Source organism: Empidonax traillii, unplaced genomic scaffold, assembly GCF_003031625.1.
Source record: "Empidonax traillii isolate 1590-97213 ecotype Southwest subspecies unplaced genomic scaffold, ASM303162v1 scaffold36:size2505666, whole genome shotgun sequence".
Classification (NCBI taxonomy): Eukaryota; Metazoa; Chordata; class Aves; order Passeriformes; family Tyrannidae; genus Empidonax; species Empidonax traillii.
In genome coordinates this window covers 480,771-502,343 of record NW_020955229.1, presented here as the reverse complement: position 1 = coordinate 502,343, position 21,573 = coordinate 480,771, and the positions used below count along the sequence as shown (strand labels likewise).

At 40.8% G+C, this 21,573-nt stretch overlaps 1 protein-coding gene across 2 annotated transcripts in view; it reads right to left on the bottom strand.

Annotated features, from left to right (window-relative positions):
• The window catches only part of MCTP2 (multiple C2 and transmembrane domain containing 2), a 121,716-nt gene that overhangs the window by 64,601 nt on the left and 35,542 nt on the right, over nucleotides 1-21,573 (bottom strand). Inside the window, exons 8-13 of one of the 2 annotated variants that reach the window (XM_027877971.1) lie at nucleotides 20,795-20,906; nucleotides 18,840-18,875; nucleotides 10,170-10,334; nucleotides 8,237-8,367; nucleotides 1,032-1,218; nucleotides 211-304 (exon numbers count right to left, since the gene is read on the bottom strand). In XM_027877971.1, coding sequence (XP_027733772.1) covers nucleotides 211-304; nucleotides 1,032-1,218; nucleotides 8,237-8,367; nucleotides 10,170-10,334; nucleotides 18,840-18,875; nucleotides 20,795-20,906 — 725 coding nt within the window. Of the gene's footprint in view, nucleotides 1-210; nucleotides 305-1,031; nucleotides 1,219-8,236; nucleotides 8,368-10,169; nucleotides 10,335-18,839; nucleotides 18,876-20,794; nucleotides 20,907-21,573 lie in introns of those variants that run through there. The other variant, XM_027877972.1, reaches the window with a different exon arrangement.

Below are 21,573 nucleotides of genomic sequence, written 5' to 3'. Positions count from 1 at the left end.
AAAGGGAAATTAAGATCTTCATCCACTGGACCTTCCCACATACTTTTGGCATTCAAAACTGTTTGGTATCTCAGTTCCCCAAGGCAGATTTCACAGCTGGAGAAATGATGGGAAGATTTACTTTTCCTTGATCCTCTGGCAGTCCTGCACAAAGTCTATCACTTGCAATATATTACAGCATCATATGCTGCAAAAATAGAAATAAAATACCTGAAAAATCTGCTGCCAACAGGTCCACTGCCTTTAAAACTTTGACTTGTAAGAAGCCAATGTCCTTTATGTCCCGAAAGGAATTCTTTATACACTGCAAGGAGGAAAGCATAAAGATATATTTTGTTTGTAATTCAGTAAGAAACAGAAACTATTGAACTATTAAATAACTAATCATAGAATCAATCAGGTTGGAAACAAGCTCTGAGATCACTGACTCCAACCATTAACACAGCACTGTCAAGCCCACCATTAAACCACATCTACACATCTTCTACATACCTCCAGTGCTGATGATTCAACCACTTCCCTGGGCAGCCTGTTCCAATGCCTAACAACCCTTCTGGTGAAGAAATGTGTCCTAATATCCAATCCGAACCTCGCCTGGCACACTGAGATACACTTATTCCTTCTTGGCCAGCTTTTGAGGACGTGGAAGCCATCATATAGCTTTATCTTCCAACAGTTGAAAGTCCAGAAAATAACCTCCCCAAAGGAGGAAATAAAGCTAAGTGTATTATGATCCCTTCATGATATTCAGTGTCTCATTCTGCACGATAATCTCTTAATACAATTCAAATTTGCAAAGAACAGCATTAGTTCAAAACTCAACAAATGCAAACAGCCAAATTGCTTGGGTCTATCTGCTCTGCCAATCTCCTTGTCATTCTAAGTGTAATAACTCTACCACATAATAGTTTTGTTTGGTAGGAGACATGCTATTATGACTGGAGAATTTATTTTTTCCCTACTTGATTTCGACTACTTTCAAAACTAAAGGGGGAAAAAAAACAAACCAAAACAAATAAACACAAACTCACATAGCGCCGAGAAATCTGTTGCCGTTCACTCGGGTCTCCCAAAGGACAGACACAGAGATCAGAGATAGATACTCCTGTGCATGGGGCAACAGCAATCAGCATTAGCAGGGACCCTGGATGTTTTTCCAGAGGCAGCTCTAGGCGATTGGTCTGCTTCATGGGCAGGGCATTAATGTCAACTTGGCACCTAGAACAACATTGCCAAGGGTTAACAAGAAAAAGGAGATGGGGAAAAAAAATAATGAAGCAACGTTTATATTGATTTCAGTAGCAAGCAGGTGCCAAAATTTATTGCTTGTTCAGGATGAAAGAATGCAAAAAAAAATCCCAGAATTAAATATGGGAAACCAATTAGCCAGTTTCTATCACACGTAGTGTCAAGTTTTGCTTTCTGGTCTGTCTACTGATAGCAGACTTACTTTGGGCTGTAAGTACAGGAGGAAAACTTAACTCTGGCCTGCCTCACTTCCCCTCTAAAATCCCCCAGTGTTTTGTGATATATTTGAAACAATTTTATTTCACCTGGGGGAAAAGAAAAGGGGCAAACACAAAATTTAAAACATTAGCCTAAAATAGATTAGTTTCTTTAAAGTCACATACTCCATTTTATGCTACATTATACTGTATGCCCCAATCTCTTTTACAAGCCTTACTAGAGCTACATTTTCAGTGTACTATTTCCCAAAGGGAAAGATTGTCTTAAAAGTCCCCTCCCCTCCACTCCCTGCACATAATATGTATCATTAACCTGATACTTTCCCCAAAAATAAAAAAAAGGAAGATAAAGGAAAAACATTCATAAAGACACAATAATAGAAGATGAGTATGGGCTAAAGCAGAGAGATCACCAGGCAGCCAGTTATACACGAAGGGAGCGGTTAAACGCAGCAAAAAGCCTAATCACTTGGCTCGGCTAAATGCCTTCTATTTAGAAGTCCAGTAAATGGAGTGGAACTTTTTTGAACCTCCGTGGGGCCTGGCTTTTAAGGACAGGCTGAACAAAAGTTACAGATGAAAAAGGGAAAAAAAAAGGAAGAAAAAAAAAATTAAGAAGGAGGTTTGTTGCCACACTGCAAGAGGAGTCACATTTTTCAAAGCGACGGCAAGCAGATGATGGAGAGCGAGAGCTTTTGCTCCGCTTAATGCCTGCCGACAAGTTTTTATTTAAACTAAACTTGTTAAGGTGTTGTCTTAATAGGCTAAAATTCCACAGGGCTCCCCCAGGTGGGTTTCTTCTGGGTAAATGGTGCATGTAGTGTTCCTGATTGATCCCATTCCAGTAGTAGAGCTGGAGCAGTTTATACCCATCTGCTATAAATTGCATGCTTTCCGCTTCTTAACAGCCTATTTTCTGCGAATGCTAAAGGGGGTGAAAAAAAAAAAAATCTCAAAACATTTCAGCCTGAAGACCCAAGAAACAGTGTTATGAAGTAAAAGCCATTGCTCTGATGAGTTTGAAAGTCATCCAGTAGCGCTGTGTATTAAAACGTGACTCTTTAAGCTTCCTCTGACCACAATCAACAGGAATGACTTTGCCCTAAGTGTGCTCTTTGCTGTGCACTGCACTGGATGTACAACAGGTTTCGAGTTTACTCTTATTAACGGCTTTCAAGTGCTTTGAAAGAGAAAGAAAATAAACCAGGCAGAGTACCAAGACGGCTCGGCGCGTAGGCTGCCTCTCAACACCATTTCCAAGTGTGAGAGGTTGCGTTTTAAACTCATTGCTACGCCTAGACTCCTCAGAAAGATATGACAGGAAAAGTTACAGCAGAGAGGAAAACAAAACAACAACAAAGAGAGAGAGAGAAAAAGATCTTATTTTTATTTGAGAGAAAGACTTTATCACTTCCCCACTGGAGGTCAACACCACCTTGGCTGCATTAACACCGTTGGCACCTCAGACCGCAGCAGCTTCACTGATACTCTGGGTATCAGCACAAAAAGAGGGAAGGTATTGTTATCTTGGGGTTTAGTTGTTGGGGTTTTTTTATTTTTTTCAGATGAAGAAACTGAAGGAAGGAGAGGGGAAATCTCAAGGTCTCCCAGCTGGTCTGTGGTTCAGCTGGCAATAGAGGCCATGTCTCCCACGTCAGCATTTCATACGCCACCCACTCAACACAGTCCACAACTGGGAAAAGCTGCAATTGTTTTTTATGTTAAAAGCTTTCCATGGGGTAAGAGAGAAAAGACAACTTTTTCAGACAATGGTACGTCTCCTACCAACAGATAACCTCAGAAATCTCTCATATCTCGAAGGCAAAGTTAAATATAATTCTAGCTTGTTTTGGCATATTGGGATTGTTTCTCTTAGTAAAAGAATTTGTACAGCCTGAGTTCAAAGAAAAGATGGAATATAAGGATGTGGGGGTGGGAGGGATGCACATGTGGAGGGGGGAACAGCAGGAGATGGTGTATAAGCATTTCTTCCTCAAATCATGTCCGATTTCTGTGCAAACTAACTTCCTTAAAACATCTGTGTTCACTCAAGGTGAGAGAAAGCAAAATTCACTCTGTATTTTCTTGTGAAGAACTGAAAAGAAAATCCACATTTGCACTTGCAAACGGCAAAAGGCTTAAGAAAAAAAAAGAATCTGTTTCATTTAGGTTATACAACATAATTGATCAGACTGAAAAGAATGTAGCTTGGTAAACAATTAGACATTCAATTTACTATATAAATTCAGCAGTTTCCACACAAATGCCTCTACACTATTAAAACGAGCCTAATGATTTCCAAACTACTTCCCTCATCCTCCTGAAACAGAAGCTATTCCTTTCCTTCTTTCTCAGCTTTCTATCTGCAAGACCTTATTACAGATAATTATATCAGAGGAAAGTGGAAAAAGATCATCATGATGGGCACAGAATAAAACTAATGGAGGTAATCCACTTTTTGCTTAAAAGTTGTCTGATCTGAATGCAAAGGGCAAAACTCTCGGATTATTTGTATTTTGCATGATGCAAATGATCTCCCAAGTAAATTCTCAACATAGTAATCCTATTTCAGAATAGAATAGCTCTGCTTGTGGTCATCTTTTGCTGCATTACACATTAAATTCAGGTATAATCTTTCACATGTGTGGCTGTATGTATGATCTATAGGGGACGCAGTTATGTAAGTTGAGTGCATTGTGCACACAAACGTAACACTTTATTTTTTTTAACCACGATTAATTAAACGCTTTCCTTCCTCCTCTTGATCAATATTGAGGTCTGCACCTCTACATTAACCTCTAGTCCTGTAGAGGATTACACCACAGCTTTAGTTTCCATTTAAAGCTATTCTTTTGACTTACAGCTCTCATCTGTAGCTACTTTTCCACCTTTTTTTATTCATTTTGCCGAGATATATTACTTGAAAACACTACAGAGTAAACTGTGGGAATCAAATGTTAAAATTTCACTAAAAGGTGCTGAGCTTAGCCTCTTACTAGCCTCTGCACAGTTCTTGAAAACCCTTCACAAAGGAGGTCAGAATCATTACCACAGGGTGCAGCAAAATGCATCTATGATTAATATTTGAAAAGGAATTTCAAATACCACGGGTGTCAGGGAGACAATTAATAAGGTCTTATTCCGACCGATTCTACAGATAAATTTTTGTTTTCTCTTTCATCCTATAACCTGGTGAAATTTAAAATAAAGGTTTGGACACAGCCATAGTAGATTTTACTGCTCCATCCCAACATCAAGGCCTTTAAAATAAGGCTTGTTTCTTGTTGCAAAGACACAGTTTCCTGGAGGCATTCATCACAAAGATATTGGATGCACTCCAGTTTCAGAGCTCATGCTCTTAAGTCTAGCAGTTTTTGTAAAAACTCTTCCTTGAGGTAAATATGTGAAGGAAAACCCCTCAACATTCTGCAGCATCTCTTTTTTAAAATATATCCCTTAACGCACAAATGCTCTCTAAAACCCTGACATAAACAATTTAACTCTGCCTGGACAAATTCTGCACACGTTAACACCTTTGTTTATTCATATACATTAACATCGTCTCCTGTTTATAGCATGCCTCTTATCCCAAAGGACACAAAAAGCACTCAATAAACGTTACCAACAGTCCTGTGCAGACTAAATAAAGGGATTATTTCGTCCAGCACCACAATGCAGCCACTCCTCGATGTCAGACCCTGCAGCTGAACCACTCAAGGCTGCAGGATTTTAAGCAGGGAAGAGCAATTGGACCCAGCTGAAAATCTGAGGAGACTGCAGGTAGGTCGAATGTAATCATTTAGTTTGTGATGTGCACTGACAGCGAGGGTTTGTTTTGTGATAGAAGGGTGGCATGAAATGTTTCCTCACTAATTCAGCAGCAGACAAACACTCCAGGTGTTAGTGTTTAGCACCAGAGGTCCAAGGCATTCCTTATTCTACATGTTCCATAGTCTCCACAGACACTTCAGGTCCTATTTCAAGAATAATATTTTACCTTGAAACTGAATAATGTCTGGGAGAAGAGCCCTGTTCCAGGGTTGTAAGGCATTCATCCTACATGAAATCCTGTGTATAAAGGAATTCAAAGGAGTCTTTAAGCCACAAAAGTCCTGCAGCCTGGATTAACAGATTTGACTCCGCTTTGACCATCTCCAACTTCATTTAAATATTAAAAATATACAAATATTTAAAGGTCTAACCAACACAGTTTTAGGCTGAACGGGCTGGAGGGGAGCATAATGAATTCTAACTCTATTCACAAATTGACCACAAAATTATTAATTCAGATCCAGAAAATTTTGCCTTTTACTTAAAACCATGCAAATTATTTGAGGGCAGTTGGCTGCACTGGTATGTGCTATGACCAAATATAACCCAAAAATATTTTACTAAAGAATCTTTCTTACAATGATGTTGTGAAATCCAGAAATCTTGAAACTCAACTTGGAAATCATGGAGACAATAAACATGGCACCTCATAATGCTGTTTTTCCAACAGAATCCTTTTCCAGATTAGACTGTATTTGAACCCTTCATAAAATATTATTTATTGGGTGTCAAAAGTTTCTACACAGTAAAAAAAAGACTTGTTATTATGCATTTGGTGCTTACCTATTCTTGCAATTGCTTTTCAAAAACTAGTACATTTTCTTTCCTGTTTCGATGCTACAGCAAATTTGCTGTCCTTAAGACAAGAAAACCAAAATTTTTCTCCTCACATAGACTTCAAAAGTAAATTTCAACACAGAATCACAGAATTGTTTGGGTTGGAAGGGACCTTAAATATCACCTTGTTCCAACCCCCCCTGCCACTGGCTGGGACACCTTCTTCTAGGCTAGGTTGCTCAGGGTCCCATCCAACCTCGTCTTGAACACTTCCAGGGATTTACCCTGGAAGATTTACCTTTAAGGTAAATCTGCCACACACAGACTTCACCAACACAATAAGCATTTTGCTGATTAGTTTTTGCCACACTAAACATCACCTGCCAGAAACCAGTAGGAAAAAAAAAAAAAGAGGGGGAAAAACTTCAAGAAAAATTTCTCTGGCATCAGGGAGACTGACCTGAGGCAAGCTGCAACCACTGCTTTATTTCTTAACTCTAAACAGAATATCAGAAGTAATGGAAGTAACTGTGAGAATGGAAGGAACAGATTCATCTTCAGCCACTTCTCCATGTGATGAGCAACAGCACTCAGCCAGAAAGCATTTCCTGCTCTGCAAAACCACAAACATTTGTAGAGCCAAAGGGCATTGTTCTTCTCAGTGAATAGTTTCAAACTATTTGAATGCTTAAAGTAAGAGAATGTTCTTATGAGTTACTGTTATTTAGTCATCAAGCTGTGAAACCCTGGCCAGGTGAGAACAGCAAACAACTGCAGGCAGGATCCCAGCCCTGATGAATTTCAGAAGTTGTGGCAATGATCCTGCAAGCAGATAAGCATGGGCAGACCCAAGAGGGGCTCCAAAAGGTAAATGGTTCTTGATGCTGCTGCAGGTACTCAACAGTGCAGATGGAATTTGGGGAGCATGACACTGCTGCAAGCCAAAAGAAGGAAGAAGGTAGAGTGGCTAGCAGGAAAACAGCACTGTACACTCTTAAGATAAGAGTGGAATGGAATTATAGAATCTAGAAGATCTTAAGTTGGAAGGGACCCATAAGAATCATCAAGTTCTCATGTAAGAGTAGAAAACGTATTCTATTCCCTTTACAAAATTAAAGGTTGAATGCTATCTCACAAAAAGTTTCATCTGCCAATGTGGCATAAGAGCAGTATTTGAGAATTTGAAGGTACCACAGAATCACAGAATGGTTTGGGTTGGAAGGGGCCTTAACCATCATTCCATTCCAACACACTGCCATGGGCAGGGACACCTTCCACTAGACCAGGTTGCTCCAAGCCCCATCCAACCTGGCCTTGAACACTTCCAGGGATGGGGCAGCCACAGCTTCTCTGAACAACTTGTTCCAGTGCCCCACAACTGTCACAGTAAAAAATTTGATGCTAATATCTAATCTAAACCTACACTCTGTCAGTTTGAACCCACTCTCCCTTTTCCTGTCCCTACATGCCCTTGTAAATAGTCTCTCCATCTTTCTCATAGGCTCCCTACAGGTACTGGAATAATGCAATAGGACAAGGTCTGGCAGCAGTCAGGAGATGGATAAATCACCAGCGAGGTTGCCTCCAAAAAATGATACTTTAAGAAAAATAAGTTTGTGCAGGAGTGTGGAGCCCCAAACCCACAGCGATCAGTCCTCTGTGGCAATGGGGGGGGAGATCACCCAAATAAAGCAAACCCAGATAACAAGACCCACATGTAAACATTAATTTACAAGAACACAACATCAAAGTGCAAACAGAAAAAAGGGATACCGGTTTCTCTAAAGGAGCACAAAGTTCCTCAGGCTGTCACCATTAGGATCTGGAGCAGTATTACCATACAAATACAGATAAATCCTGCCTCCTTGATGCCACTGGCTCTCCAGAAACAGCTGCCACTGAGCTCCCACAATATTTTGGGTTTTAGAGGCAGCTTCAGTGTCTCTGCATTCAAGTTGTGGCTAATCAATTACCCATGAACAGGTTTTAATAAATATAAACATAACCTGGACATGACCGGAATAAGGAGAAAATAATATATTATGATGCTGGGAATAAAAATAAATGAACCAGTTTAAAAAAATAATAATCAAAATCACATTATTTTTCATAGTTAACCCGCCCCATCCCCCAAAAAGAAATCTAATCCAAACCCAACTTACGTTCCCAAAAGCTCCTCGTGCTTTTTGTTATCCTTTCTCCAGACCTCAATGTCCAACATATCCTTCCTGTCAGAGAAGTAGTGAAAATCAAACTGTTCCCTCCACTGAGGATTTGCACTCTTACACAGTGTCTAGAAAACATGCAGTTATAATATTTACTTTTCTTAAACAGTACTTATTTCCACAGTAAAGCATATATCAATTCTTCTACAAAACAAGGCTGGATGTTAGAACATCAAGTACTAAGGTCTTTCCAACCAAAGCTCCCCAGCCCACAACACAGAGTCTCAACTTCCTAAATACTTTCTTTCCTCTCTCTCAACAATAAATATGCAATTGTGACGTGAATGAATGACTGGAAAAATTCTGAAATGCAGGGTGGACCCACCAACTCCACTTCCAGCAGACTGTGGTCATCATCCAACATCACACACCAGAAGAAATCAAGAATAACCCTTTTGAGGAAAATCACCTGGAAACAGGTTTGAATGAATTAAGGAACCCAAACCAGTATTTTTTACCCTTTTGTGTAAGATACAGGCAAAGAAGAAGCAGATTTGAAATTTTTATTATCCAGTTAATTTGATATCTGTAAATTGTGCCTCTTGAGTTCAGCGAGACTGCTCATGTGTTCAGGTTACTCCAAGTATTAACTGGATTGGGACTTAAATCACTAGCAGTTCATGTGCCACTTCACTGCCCACCATCAACATCAGTGTGGCCACTGGGAGAACAGGAGATAGGATTAGCTGGACGATGACCAAGATTTCTCCCACCTTTTCTGCTTTTCTGAACCATGAGAGATCATACTTCTTAATTTGAATAAACTCCAGGAAAGAACATGAAGCACTGACAATTTGAAGTCTTAGGATGTAAAACAACTGGCCCCCAACTTTTGCTGGACCCAGACAGAAATTCTAATTTATTAACTCACTACAGGCAACACTGTACTTGACTCCCCATTTTAAACTTCTTTATTTTCTGTGACTGCAAACAGCACATCCTTGCAGATTCACAACATGGGCTATGGACCGTTACAGAGTAGCACAAAAAGGGATCATAACAGGAATAACATACATTTATTCTAAAATAACTAACCCATTTGTTATTTTTCAAAACTACTTTTCCAAATAAAAAACATTGACCTCAGTTTGAGGTCTGATGTGGGGGGCAGAGTGCAGGTTTCAGATGTGTCTACGTCCGAACATTATGTTCTGTGAACTTGCTCTCTATGTTTTGTACAGGAGGAGGTTTGGTTCCTCCTCCTCTGCACTTCCAGTTCATGACATGCAGAGCTCTTGCTTTCTCAACAGAATATTATTTTAATTACAGTCTCTCTCATTATTAGACATTGGAGGTGAAATGTGTATCTTTGGGAACTCCACTCATTTTTTAGATTCCCATGGAACAGTACTGGATACAAGTTAACACAGCCCAGAATAATAAAAATTAAAATCGAGACCGTGGAGTATTCTGTCTGTTTGGGGTGAGGGGCTCAGGCTGTACGTAACACATTTTTTCAAGGAAGGTGCTTTAAAAAAAGAAAAAAATAATTCCCCTGCACTGGGAACCATTTCAGGTCTGCTTTTCCAGCAGACCTAACATTGCAAAGGGAACTTCTGTAGTGGCAAAGAACAAAACACATGTGTAGTGTGTGTGTAGCTTCATTTCATATTGATGTCAAACATCCATCAACATGATGTGTACGTTAAATGCACAAAACACAGATACACACAATACTCCTAACTTCCTCTTTCTCTATCGGCATGTAAAGCATATTAGTAAAACATTAATGTTTCTGTTTTGGTCTCCTGGTTTTGATCTCACTTATGGAAAACAGTATCAAGAACGGTTCCATCTGAGGCAGCAACACCGGCAAAACATCAAGTGCCTTACTGGCTCCAGCACACTTAAGGAAATCCTTAATACTTACCTTGCTCTTGTATCTTTGATCTCCCAGTTTGAGGAGAATAAAAATCTCTGCCAAGCCCCCTCCAGGCATGTTCTTCCCCTCCAGGAGTGTGATGGTGACCAGCCCGTTCCACAACTGGTTCTTGCGCAAAGACTCGGAGAGTCGCATGCTCCGCATGAAACTCGACTGAAAAGCAAGTCAGCAACAGAAAATGTTTACAGACCCAAACACATTTTTATGCTCAAATTAACTGTGACATAAAATCACCAGGAGCAAGTGAGGTACCATGATTCCCTAAGAGTAAGCAGACAATGGAGGGCAGTAGGATGCTATGGATTTTCCTGACTGTATTACGGTCGGCCTTGTGAAGGGACAGGGCTCAGCACCACAGCAAAATCAGCAGGGTTACCTTAAACCACCATGGAAGTCGACTTCAGCTAACCTGGCTGAGCTCTGGCAAGAGCAGACCTTGAGCATTGAGAGCAATCTGTTACCTTGGCTCAGGGAAAGACACAGGAGAGTGATGGGGAGATGGAGCAGGGGAGAAACTAAAGTATACTCTAAAAATGTCTCCAGCTACATCCATAAAACGCAGGTCTGTCCTTTCGGGGGAGGCAACGCATGATCATAAAGCCTATGGCCAGGTGAAAGGCTGAACACGCATCTTCCACCTCCTCCATCACTCAACCGCCCGCCGTCTGCGTTAGCTCTTTGCCTGCTGCCTCTGCTGCTCCTGCTTCCAGAAACTGAGCCCACGAATCAAAAATACTGATGCCTGCTGAAAAAACACTGACACCACCAGGCTCTTTATCTGGAGTTATGGTTACCTGGTAGCCACATTTGTTACCTTCGCAGCTTCATCTCACATAGCACGGCTGCGCTAACAGTTTGCTAACTGGCAATATTTTATTGGACAGAGGATGATTAAATAGGCCTTTATTTGGGGGGAGTGAGCTGGAAACATTAAAACTCAAGGCTATACTTTTCTTCTCGCAGTAAAAATCCTGCCATATTTTATTCTCGTGAAGCAACTTTTAACTCGCCACACTTTGGAGCTTCAATCATGTCATATACAGGTGGGAGCAAGACGGAGGAGAAGATTTCACAAGTCACTTTAAAACAGGACGTGTTAGCTTTAAAAGCAAGCAAGAAATGTTGTTGCTAAATAAAACTATTGCAAAAGCACCTGATGTCTGAAGATTACTTTTTATGGATCAATTACCCGGCAACAAAATTCTTAAATCATAGGTGGTGAACTCACAAATTTTTTACTCGTTTTTTACTGGTTAAAATACCAAACTCTGAATCCCACAAGCATATTAATATACTTCTATTTAAACACCCCGTTTGGCTTTCCTGGCGCAATGGGTAAAAATTCCTACCTTTAAAAAGAAAACGAGATTTTGATTCATAAATCCAGCTGCAATGTAATTTCTTTTTTCTCTCTCTCTCTTTTTTTTTTTTTTTCAAGTTCGTCTTTTGGGCCAAAAAGCTAAAGCATGACTGTTCCCATGGACATACTTCAAAGTCCCAGCAGATATATTCCTCCCTAAACACTGCAACTATTTCAAAATCCTTTTTATAAAAAAGGGAGTAATGTCCACAAGGGATCAAAGGGCATTCTACAGTCTGGCAATCGCCTTAGAAAAATGGCAGTGCTTCCATGAAATATGCCCTAAAATAATTTTGCAGCTTGGTATGTCCTAATTTCGAATTGGATGTTTATCTTGGAAAGGCTTCTATCTAACTTGTCCATAAAACAGCTCCACTTAGCTCTATGAGCCCTGTGAAAATGGAATCCAAAGCTGGCTATTAAGGGGGCCTGGAGATTGCTTCCATATGGCGTAACAGCATGGGAGTGGAGGGCTAAGGCCTACAGCAGGCGCTGCTTGGCTTGAGCTCCCCATCTATCCATGGACACTCATTGCATTACACCATAACATCTGGATTATTGCTTGTAATGTCCCTGGGAAATATCCACTTCCCATCAAAGCCTTTATCTATCTCGCTTGTACTTTGAACATTTTAGTATTTAACATAGTCATGTTTGATGTGATGTACTTGCTGCTTTAGGAGCAAGGATTTTCCCTCCCCGCCGCTCCTTCCTCAGAGGAGAAAAGAGATATTTGATGTTAGTTCACAAAAAAAAAAAAAAAAAAAAAAAAAAAAAAAAAAAAAAAAAAAAAAAAAAAAAAAAAAAAAAGACAAAGTTTATTATCCACGTTACAATTTCTTTTAAAAACAAAGCATCCATCTCTCTTCAAAGCATCCAAGCTGAACACAAAAGACAGTTGTTATCACTCAGTTTTCAAATCAAACTTGGATTGTTTTTTTTATCCAGGCTGGTATTTTAGGGAGTCACTCAGCCCTGGGGACCTTCCTACCCCAGTTCTGCAACACACATAACCCCAGCCCTGTAGCCAGTGGCTTGACAGTTCAAAGGACTGTAGGGAGGTACCCAAACCACCCTGGATTCCACATGGTCACAGGAAAAATCAGCACCTGCACTCAGCATTACTGGAACACATTGCAGTGCATCAACCTTGACCTTCCAAAACAGGTGGCCCCGAGCAAACATCCTTGTGCACCCCTTTCTCAGATGGCTGTGCAGCTGCAAAGCTCTCTGTGCTCAGAACAGGGGTGTGCTGGTCTCCTGCTAACAGGGCCTGGATGAGATCTAGCATCACTTGAGAGCATTCCACTGGATAGTGAAGCCAAGATGTTTGCAACTGGTTTAGGGCACAGCGCTGACCCGCAGCACCTCGACACAGGCTCCACGACTGCAGTCTGCTTCCCACTCCCCCCAGGCCAGCCCTGCCCCTGGCACAAACCTCTCTTCAAACAGAGAACAACAGAGCACTGGAGGGCTGCTTGCCTTACACCCCTGCAAGACACATCACATCAAGAAGGCTCTGGATTTCCTGGACATGCCCAGGTCGCTCCCACAGTCTGCTCAGCAGGTCTGGCATGTTTCCTGCGCCTCGTAGCACCTACACATGCACCACCAGAGAGCCCCTCTGTGCAGGCTCTGTGGCCACCTCTCCAGCCTCCCCAGGTAGTTGGCAGGCTGTTCCTCTGACCACCTTGATGGAAATCCCAGTGAAACAGGCAGTGTCTCAGATTCCACTCACAGTTTCTGGAAGGAAGCAGGTCTGGGGAAACTCAGATGTGTGGTAGACCCACAGACCTGAGCCATCAATGAGTCAACTTTAGTGCTGCCTAGGGAATTCTGCACTATGGAAAATGCCTCCCAGGTGACAAGAAAATGATACTGTATTATTTATTTTAGAAGTCTTACCTCCTCTCTGATATCCCACACCTACTCATTTCAAACTGATTTACACAGAGCTAATTGATTAAATTTCACAGACTCCCTCTGAGTTGACAAAACTATTACAGAGCAGAGCACAGAGGAGTGCAGCGATTAGTCCAACAAAGTAACCCAGGGGCAAAAAAGCACTGAAAAAAACACCCCAAAAACTCTCCCTCCCTCCCTCCAGCCCCCACTACCCTAACCTGCCCTCACAATGAGACCAGAAAAATCAAAGCCCCTGTCTATACTGGCCAGAAAATGAGGACATAACTGCTTAATCAGAAATGATTTTGAACTGGTTTATCTATTCAGCTCTTCCCTTTCCCTGTTACCTCCCAGGCTTCGGACGCCTCCGCACTTGGGTGCTTCAGTTCCTCCCGCTGCTGATCCCGAGCCCTTTCCAGCTGTGCTCCCAGACTGGGTGCCAGGTCCTTCAGGCCTCTCCTGCTCTTTTTTCCTGTAAGCTCTCTGCACTCAGCCTGCTCACACTCTGGCTGCATCCCAGACCAAAGTAAAGGTGCATTGCAGAGGTACAGAAAAGTTGGCTGAAGCTAGGATCAGGCTATAGGGGTTGAATTCAGGAAACACATGCTTTATGATGGAAATTGGCACATATCCTAAGCACAAGACATTGGACAAGCTTGCTTGTTCCTTCTCCTCATCACTTCTAAAAATCAAGGTAGCCCTGAGACCAGAATTTGAGGGGTTGTCTCTAAATAGTGTTCTGATTTGGGCTGGGCTCTGCATGCAAATAACCAATAATACCATAAACATCACCTTTATGAGCAGTTCATTGTTGTAAAATGATTAACAACTGGAACTAAAAGCACCCCTCAAACAAGCCAGTCAGGAAAAAAAAAGAAAGAAAAAAAGAAAAACCAAAACAGTCAGTAAGAACAAAAATATCCAGAGATCTTTACTCTTAAAAAAAAAAACAAACATGTTTTTGAAGTCTAAGAGCCCATGTTTACTGCAGATTTAGGGGCTGTGTAACATAGGTAAGTAATGAATAATCTTCTCTGAGGCAAAAGTATAGCCTAGTCATAGAGCAGGACCCTGCTACATGAGGACCAAAAGACTGCTCTTCACCCTACTGCTTAGAAAGAACATTTACCCGGAAAACATCCCACATCTCTGAAAATTAAAATTAAAAATCAGTGTTCCCACTACCATTTTCAGAATGGTATCAGAATTGTTCCTGGTTTCAAATGGAATTTAAGAGTTACTCACATCAACTTTCAATGTTTTATTACTTTCTGGTTTAAAAAAGAAAGCTGGACAAGAATGAGCAGGTGGGCCATATTCAGCCTCCATAGAGCCAAATACAGAAGATGAACAAAAATGACAGAGCTTTGGAGGGGAAAGAACTGGCTCATTGACCAAGCTTCACAAAATCCTTTAGGAGTTCCAGTCTCCCTGATAACTCCATTTGTATATAATCTCCCTCCATAGGCACCCAGCAAATCCCCTCTGGTGCATCAGGGCTGCTTTCAGATCTGTCTCTCTTCCTGACACACACATACATGCCCCAAGTTCAAACTTGTTTTTGAAGCAATAAAGAGATGCAGAAAAATTGTACATTTAAATGACACGGCGAGGTGGCCAAGTGTGAAGTGAGCCCATCTCTCCCATCTTTCATTTAAAAGGATGAGACAGGACAACAGAAAGCCTGCTGCAATCCCCGTGAAGAGGTCAACGTCAAAACTGGGCCACGTAATTTGCCATTTGAGAAAACAACAACACACAAATAGGAGGACTCTTTGGACCTCTCCTCATTAGGCAGAGAAACCATTTTGCAGAGGCAATCTCCCCTTGGGAAAGAGGAGAGGGCAGCGAGAAAGGCAAGTGAACCAACACGAGATTGCCGCCACGATGCGTGACCCTGTGGCAACCGAGTCCCTCCGCTCCGTGAAGCGCTTGGAGAGCTTGGCTGCCCACAGGGTATTGTGGGAGAAAGCCAAACACAATGAGGCAGACAAAAATGAAACCTAACAGCCCACATAGGAGGAAAAAAAAAAAAAAAAAAAAAAAGAAAGAGGAGAGCGAGGGATTTTCCCCTGCGATGAGATGCTGAGGAGCACTTGGGTCCGGTCAGCCTTTCAGCCAATTTATTCAATCAGCTTAGGCTATCAAGGTGGCAATTCCATCGCTTTTGTTTCAGGACTGGACTGCTGCGGGTCAATCCACCCCAAGCAAACCTGCTCATTTGCTTCAAGGATGTTCAACACTTTAAGGTTATTCAGCTGTACAAATGCTGGAAATAGCGTGTGGGGCACTCAGGGTGAGACTCAAGCCACCCGGGACAAACAAGGCTACTGAGCATCAGCATGTCGGGCTCCAGCAGAGAGATCAACCAACTCCCTCTGCTCCCCAGAAAGGAAAACAGAAAAGCGGGGAGAGCTTGCCAATACACAGATATGAGTGAATATACGAATACTGCCTAATAGTATCCTCTTTCCTTTTCAGTGCCACCCTTCATGAGGAAAACAAGAAAGCCGTGCTCTTGGAAACAGCTCCCACGGAAGACAATGCTGCTCTCAGCTCCCATGAAAAATGAAGGGTCTGGATGCAATGCCCATGTCTTGGGAGTCCTCCCAAATATGCAATGATTCCCTTCAAGCAGCAGTGAAAAATACACACTGTGTAATCAACAGATAGCTAAATCATCCAGTTCAACAGCTCTTGCTCAAAAGTGATTTAAAAGACAACATTCAGTTGCCAAAATCCTTCCTGCATATTAGATATGCAGACCATGAGGCTACTGGAAGTGGATTGGAGACCTTGTACTGCCACTGTTTTTGTTGTTGTCTGAAATGCAGCTTTTCCTTAAAACAGCTCTTTTTTTCCTTAAAAGAACAAGGGAGCTCTGAGAACACACACATGAAGAGTACACAATATCCACAAGAGCCCACACGAACCCCTTTGCCAGTCTGACATGGAGTTGCAACAGGTATCAATGCCATCAACATTTGGGGTGAATTTGGGAAGTCAGCAAGAATCCTTTGATTAACGTGAAAAGACTCATTTAGGACACTGATGTGCCAAATCTGCACTAAGATAACATAAAATAGTCAAATTAGAGGATAATCAGATTTCTTTCATGTAGGCAATACAGATTAAAAAACAGCTGTGAAAGTTATATTCATTTGTCCATCCCTAAAATAAGTCATTTTCCCTGTATTTATAGAAGGAGAAAATCTAAATATTACAATTGAGGTCAGTTGTAGTTCAGAACACAAAAAAAAATGAAACCAAAATCCCAGGAAAACTATTTCAAACAGAAAACTTTTACTTGCCTAAACCTGCAGAGTTAAAATTTAGATCTGTCTCAGTTCAGCTGCTCAAATGGAAAGTATACTGTGTTTTTCTTCTGCAACACCCAACCAGAGTCAGCTCGGGAGCCAAAAAAGAGACAAGTTTTTGTATCCATTACAGAGCTCTCTCCATTTCCCCTGCCTCCCTTATTCCTGTATCTTTATCTCGTCCAGCAACATTGTTTTCTACCCCATCATACTCTCTGGCTATTCTTCCATAACCTCTTGTGCCTTCCCTAGACACCTATATTCCCCATGCACACAATTTTTCTTCCTAGCCTTTATGTTCTGCCACAAACTGCTAGTACTGCTTCCACAGACCAGAGTTTCCTAACTAAAGATGGTTATTGATGTACAGTACTAGTGTTTTAGTGCAGTAGCAGAATCAATAAACTAGGAAATACTGCTTTGTCAGATTTTTCCTGTGCATGCTGGGAAATATTTTTTACTGCCTTTGGATGGTCACAGAGGTTTTCTTTAGAGATCACACTGGAGCATGAACTGTGTCTTCCCTAGGAAGAGCTGAAGCTCTCCTACCCTCTAGTGACTGGAACAGAACAGAGCACAGGGTTGAAGCTTTCCTCCTTTTAAACAGTACTTTCATGTCTCCCAAATCAGTACCACGCCTCAGCATCTCTCAATTTTATTTTCAAAGATGTTAAGGGACAAGTCAGAGTCTTGCGAGCTGAAGACTGGCACCTAAAGATTCAAAAACATGTATGTTAAAAAAAAAACATTCAAAATGCAATTTTGATATTGTGTATGACCAAGGGGGAAAAAAAAAAAAGCCACAAACTTCTAGTGACAGCAATCAAGACAGAATTTTTCTGTTCTGGAGAAAAAAGACCAGAGTTTAAAAACCTGACTCCCTTCCCAAGGTCCCAAAGCCAAGCATTGTCCAAAGACAGCTGTGTGAGAAACAGGGAGATCACGGGACACTGATCGAATTGTGGGCAGTAATTTCCAGAGTTCCAGTTAAAAACTAAGTGCTGAGCTCTTCATTTATTCCATCTCTTTCTATCATGTGGCATTCAGGGAGCTCTGGCAGTTCTCTGCCCCAAGCACTGCGATATTCCTGGAATTAGGGTTCCAAGGGCTGCCCTACTTCTATTGACAAAAATATTCTTGCTGGCACAATACCTGAAACGGCTTCTCTACACAGCACACCACAGTTGTAATGAATAAAACCAGAGGAGGTTAATTATTCAATTTATTTAGGCACAAACCAATAGTTAAATAGGAAAAATATCAAGATGCATGTGTTCTTGTCAGAGCCAAATTCTGCTTTTCAGGAAATGAGACTGTACAGCTCTCAAGCTGGGTACTGGGGCTTGCAGTTTCTGTATCATTATTATTTACTCAATAGCAAATTAAAGCTTTACAGAACAAATAAAAAGCCACAGTCTGTTTCCTGACAAGTCAAAATCTAATGTAAAAACGATGCAGGAATATAAAAGTAATGGAAGTCTGCAGAGATACTACAGGAGACCAAGGGAAGCAAGTTACATAGATATGTGGGAACACACAAACCTTGGAAATCCTGTTACAATGGAGGTAATGAAAACTCCCTGCTCGGTCTCCATCCCAAGAACAAACGGAATTTCAAAACCCACAGGAGCAACTCGAAGAAATCCTGCCTCACAAAATTCCTCCTGTGGCGAGGATAGACTAGGATCCAGGAGACCCACGTTCAAATCCAGTACCACATTTTGGGTGTCCTTAACTCCTCAAATTCTCCACAGCTCTTTTTTTTTGTTGTTGTTGAATTTACACCCATTTCCTTAGTACAGACAGACTTTTTTCTCTTTCTACACTTCTTTGCTGAATGGGGCCTTACTCTCTTATTCACTAAACACTATCATAGCACCTATGATTAGAAAACAGCTGCAATTTCTCATCACAATGAAAAGAAAATCAAAAAAATCAAAAGGGTACCACAGTCCTTACATTATGACAGGTTTCATCTATACTTCAGAGTTTTCCTTTGTTTACTCTTTCTGTTTCAGAGGAGGGAACAGATTTTGAGTGGGGACTTTTATTTTAAGTGAAAAAAATATGGATTACCTTGGACGAAGTTCGCTTCTTCCGACTTGACCATCTCTGCTCATGAGTCCCCATTATTGTATTAAAGAGAATCCAGGGAAAGGAAACAGAGAAGGAGTAAAATGGGGAAAGTGTTTAGTAAAATAATTAAAATAGCGGCTTGTCAAGTGAGTTAGAAAAGCTTATTACAAAGTAGGGGACTGGATCTACAACTGCATCTCCATCTACCTTCCCTCCCTCATGGAACATAACAATCAACAAACTCAAAATACCAGCATTGCACCAAAATAAAGAGGAAATTTTTAAAAAGTAATTGAGAATAAAAAGTGAAGGGACACAAAGCCATTAGTAAGAAACATAGCTTATACTTTTGGTGCCATCTGGTTCTACAGTAAGCTAATTTAAAAAGGAAAAAAATCATCTTCTTGTTAAATGCTAACGTGGACAGAGCCATTTCATTTTTCTGATTCCATTGCAAATGGCTGAGAAATCTGCATTTGAAATATGAGGGCTTAAAACATTGTCTTTAAAAAAAATTACAGTATGCATCAGCTCTTCTATCGTCTGCATTCTGAATGTTAACTAAACACCCAAGAGTACCAAAAGCTGCCATTTAATATATTTTTTTTGTTTCAAGGGTTAGGTCCAATTTAGCCCAGGTATTCCTAAAAATCCCAGAAGAATTCCTTAGGCTTTTCTGGCTCCATTTTTGGGGTTTGCTATAGTAATTTTATGTCTTTGCTTCACCCCTTACTGCAACCCAGTGCCATGTGCCAGCAATGCTCTCTTGTACGAGTTAGAGGGGAATTCACATTCCAGAAAAAAGCCACCTCATAACACAGATACAGAAATACAACAGCATTTAAATATTGTCATTAAGCCTTTAAATAACCATATAGCAAGGTTAAAATATCTCTATGATTATCTTATTATTAATTAAGAATTTACAATTCTCAAGAAAGAACCTATCTGAAAAATAAATAAAGAACAGCAGATATCACACATTAGCTTTTTCCGATTTTGCTTTCAAATCCGTTGAAACATTTATAGTTCTATAAATAATCCCATTCAGGCTGGAATTCCATACCTATAATTCAATAATATGCTGTAAACAGCAACTTTCATACTAGACTATACAGTAAACTAGTAGGAATACTTTCTCTTAACCTATGTATTACATATATATTTAAAATCAGCTCTGTTTTTTAAGACAGTCCAAGTAAATGCCTGATCTTGGCTTTTCCCCACTCCTTGCTTGCCAGCAGCAAGATTAGTTCACCAACATTTGTATGCTTCACATTCTGCATAAAACACTAGCAGGAATCTTAAAAGATAGAACAAAAGCAAAAAAAAACAAACGTAGGATCTCAAATTTAAAAGCTATCAGCTTCAGTTATGGTGTTCCAATCTCTGCCCAGGCTCTTTTGGGTTTCTTGCATCACTAAATGCACCATGTTTCAGCACAGGGAGGCAAGTTCAATCGAACTCAGTGAAGAAACTGCCCTGGGGAAATCAGGGTTTTTACAAGCAACATCCTCCCCTCTCATCCAGCGTCCTCCTCTACAGGACTGGGGCAGTTTAAGTCTTAACATCAAAGCTCAGCTTTTAGGTTTCATAATAATTGGATAATAAGTGGATAATTTTTTTTCATTGTTGTTAAAAAAAAAAAAAAAGAAATAGAATAACTTTTCTTCAACCTGCCCATTGCAGTGGTGGACACACCACAGTACATGGAGAGCACTGTCACACTGCATGTCACAGCTACAAGACAGAAGCACCCAGCTACAAATGTCTACACAACTTTAACCCAGCTAAATATGGGGCTTTTTTTAAAGTTATGATCTACCTCGATTTCAATACTGAGTCTCAGAGGATGAAAATAAAGGTGGCATTTCCCAGTAAACCAGATTATGCCAGGTCTTCTTTTCCCTCCCCTACAAATTCCAGCTATAAATTTGATTTCCTAAGCCACTTACATTTCTCTTGAAGTCTCCTTGCTTGACTGCTAGACTCAAGTCTAATACAATCACTCCCATGTCATCTTCTAAACTGTTGGGATCTTCCAGTTTTAAAACCTGTTCAGTAGTTCTATAAGCAAAAAAAAGGAAAAAAAAATGATGTGCATTTATTGACTGCAGTTAACTCGAGTTGATTATTAAAGGTCAGGCTGAGCTGTGCAAATTTCAGCTTCTTGTCTGAAATTCCCAATATTGAGTTTAAATGTTAAAATGGGAAATCTGGAGGGTTCCTTCTGAGTTCTGACAAAATACACCCCTCTTTTAATAACACAGCGCAGTGTTTCTATAGCACTGTTTACTACTCATAACTCTCCATATGCAGATACACACCAAATTAAGCTACTACTACCTTAACTTCACAGGAAGAGTAACAGGGAAACTCATCCAAGTGAATTTTCTAATATTAGTGGCTGGTTTTGACTCCAGAGATATTTATTCTGCCTGCATTTAATCTCCCTCCCCGACTCCCATTCTTGCTGAAAACAAGAATGCTGGTATTTACCTGATTGCACTATCTCATGGATAAACTCATTAATGTTTCTACAAATTCGGATACAACAGCCATAGGAGCTACAACACACCCACACAGGGCGAACTCATTTTCTCCCAAAAAGTCGTCGCGCAGCAAGGGAGTATAAAAGAGAGAGCTAAAACTTGAATTCCTGGCTTCCAGCTCCACATTGAGACCAAGCAGCAGCAGCAGCAGCAGACAAAAGGCACAGGGCTTGCCTCGGCAC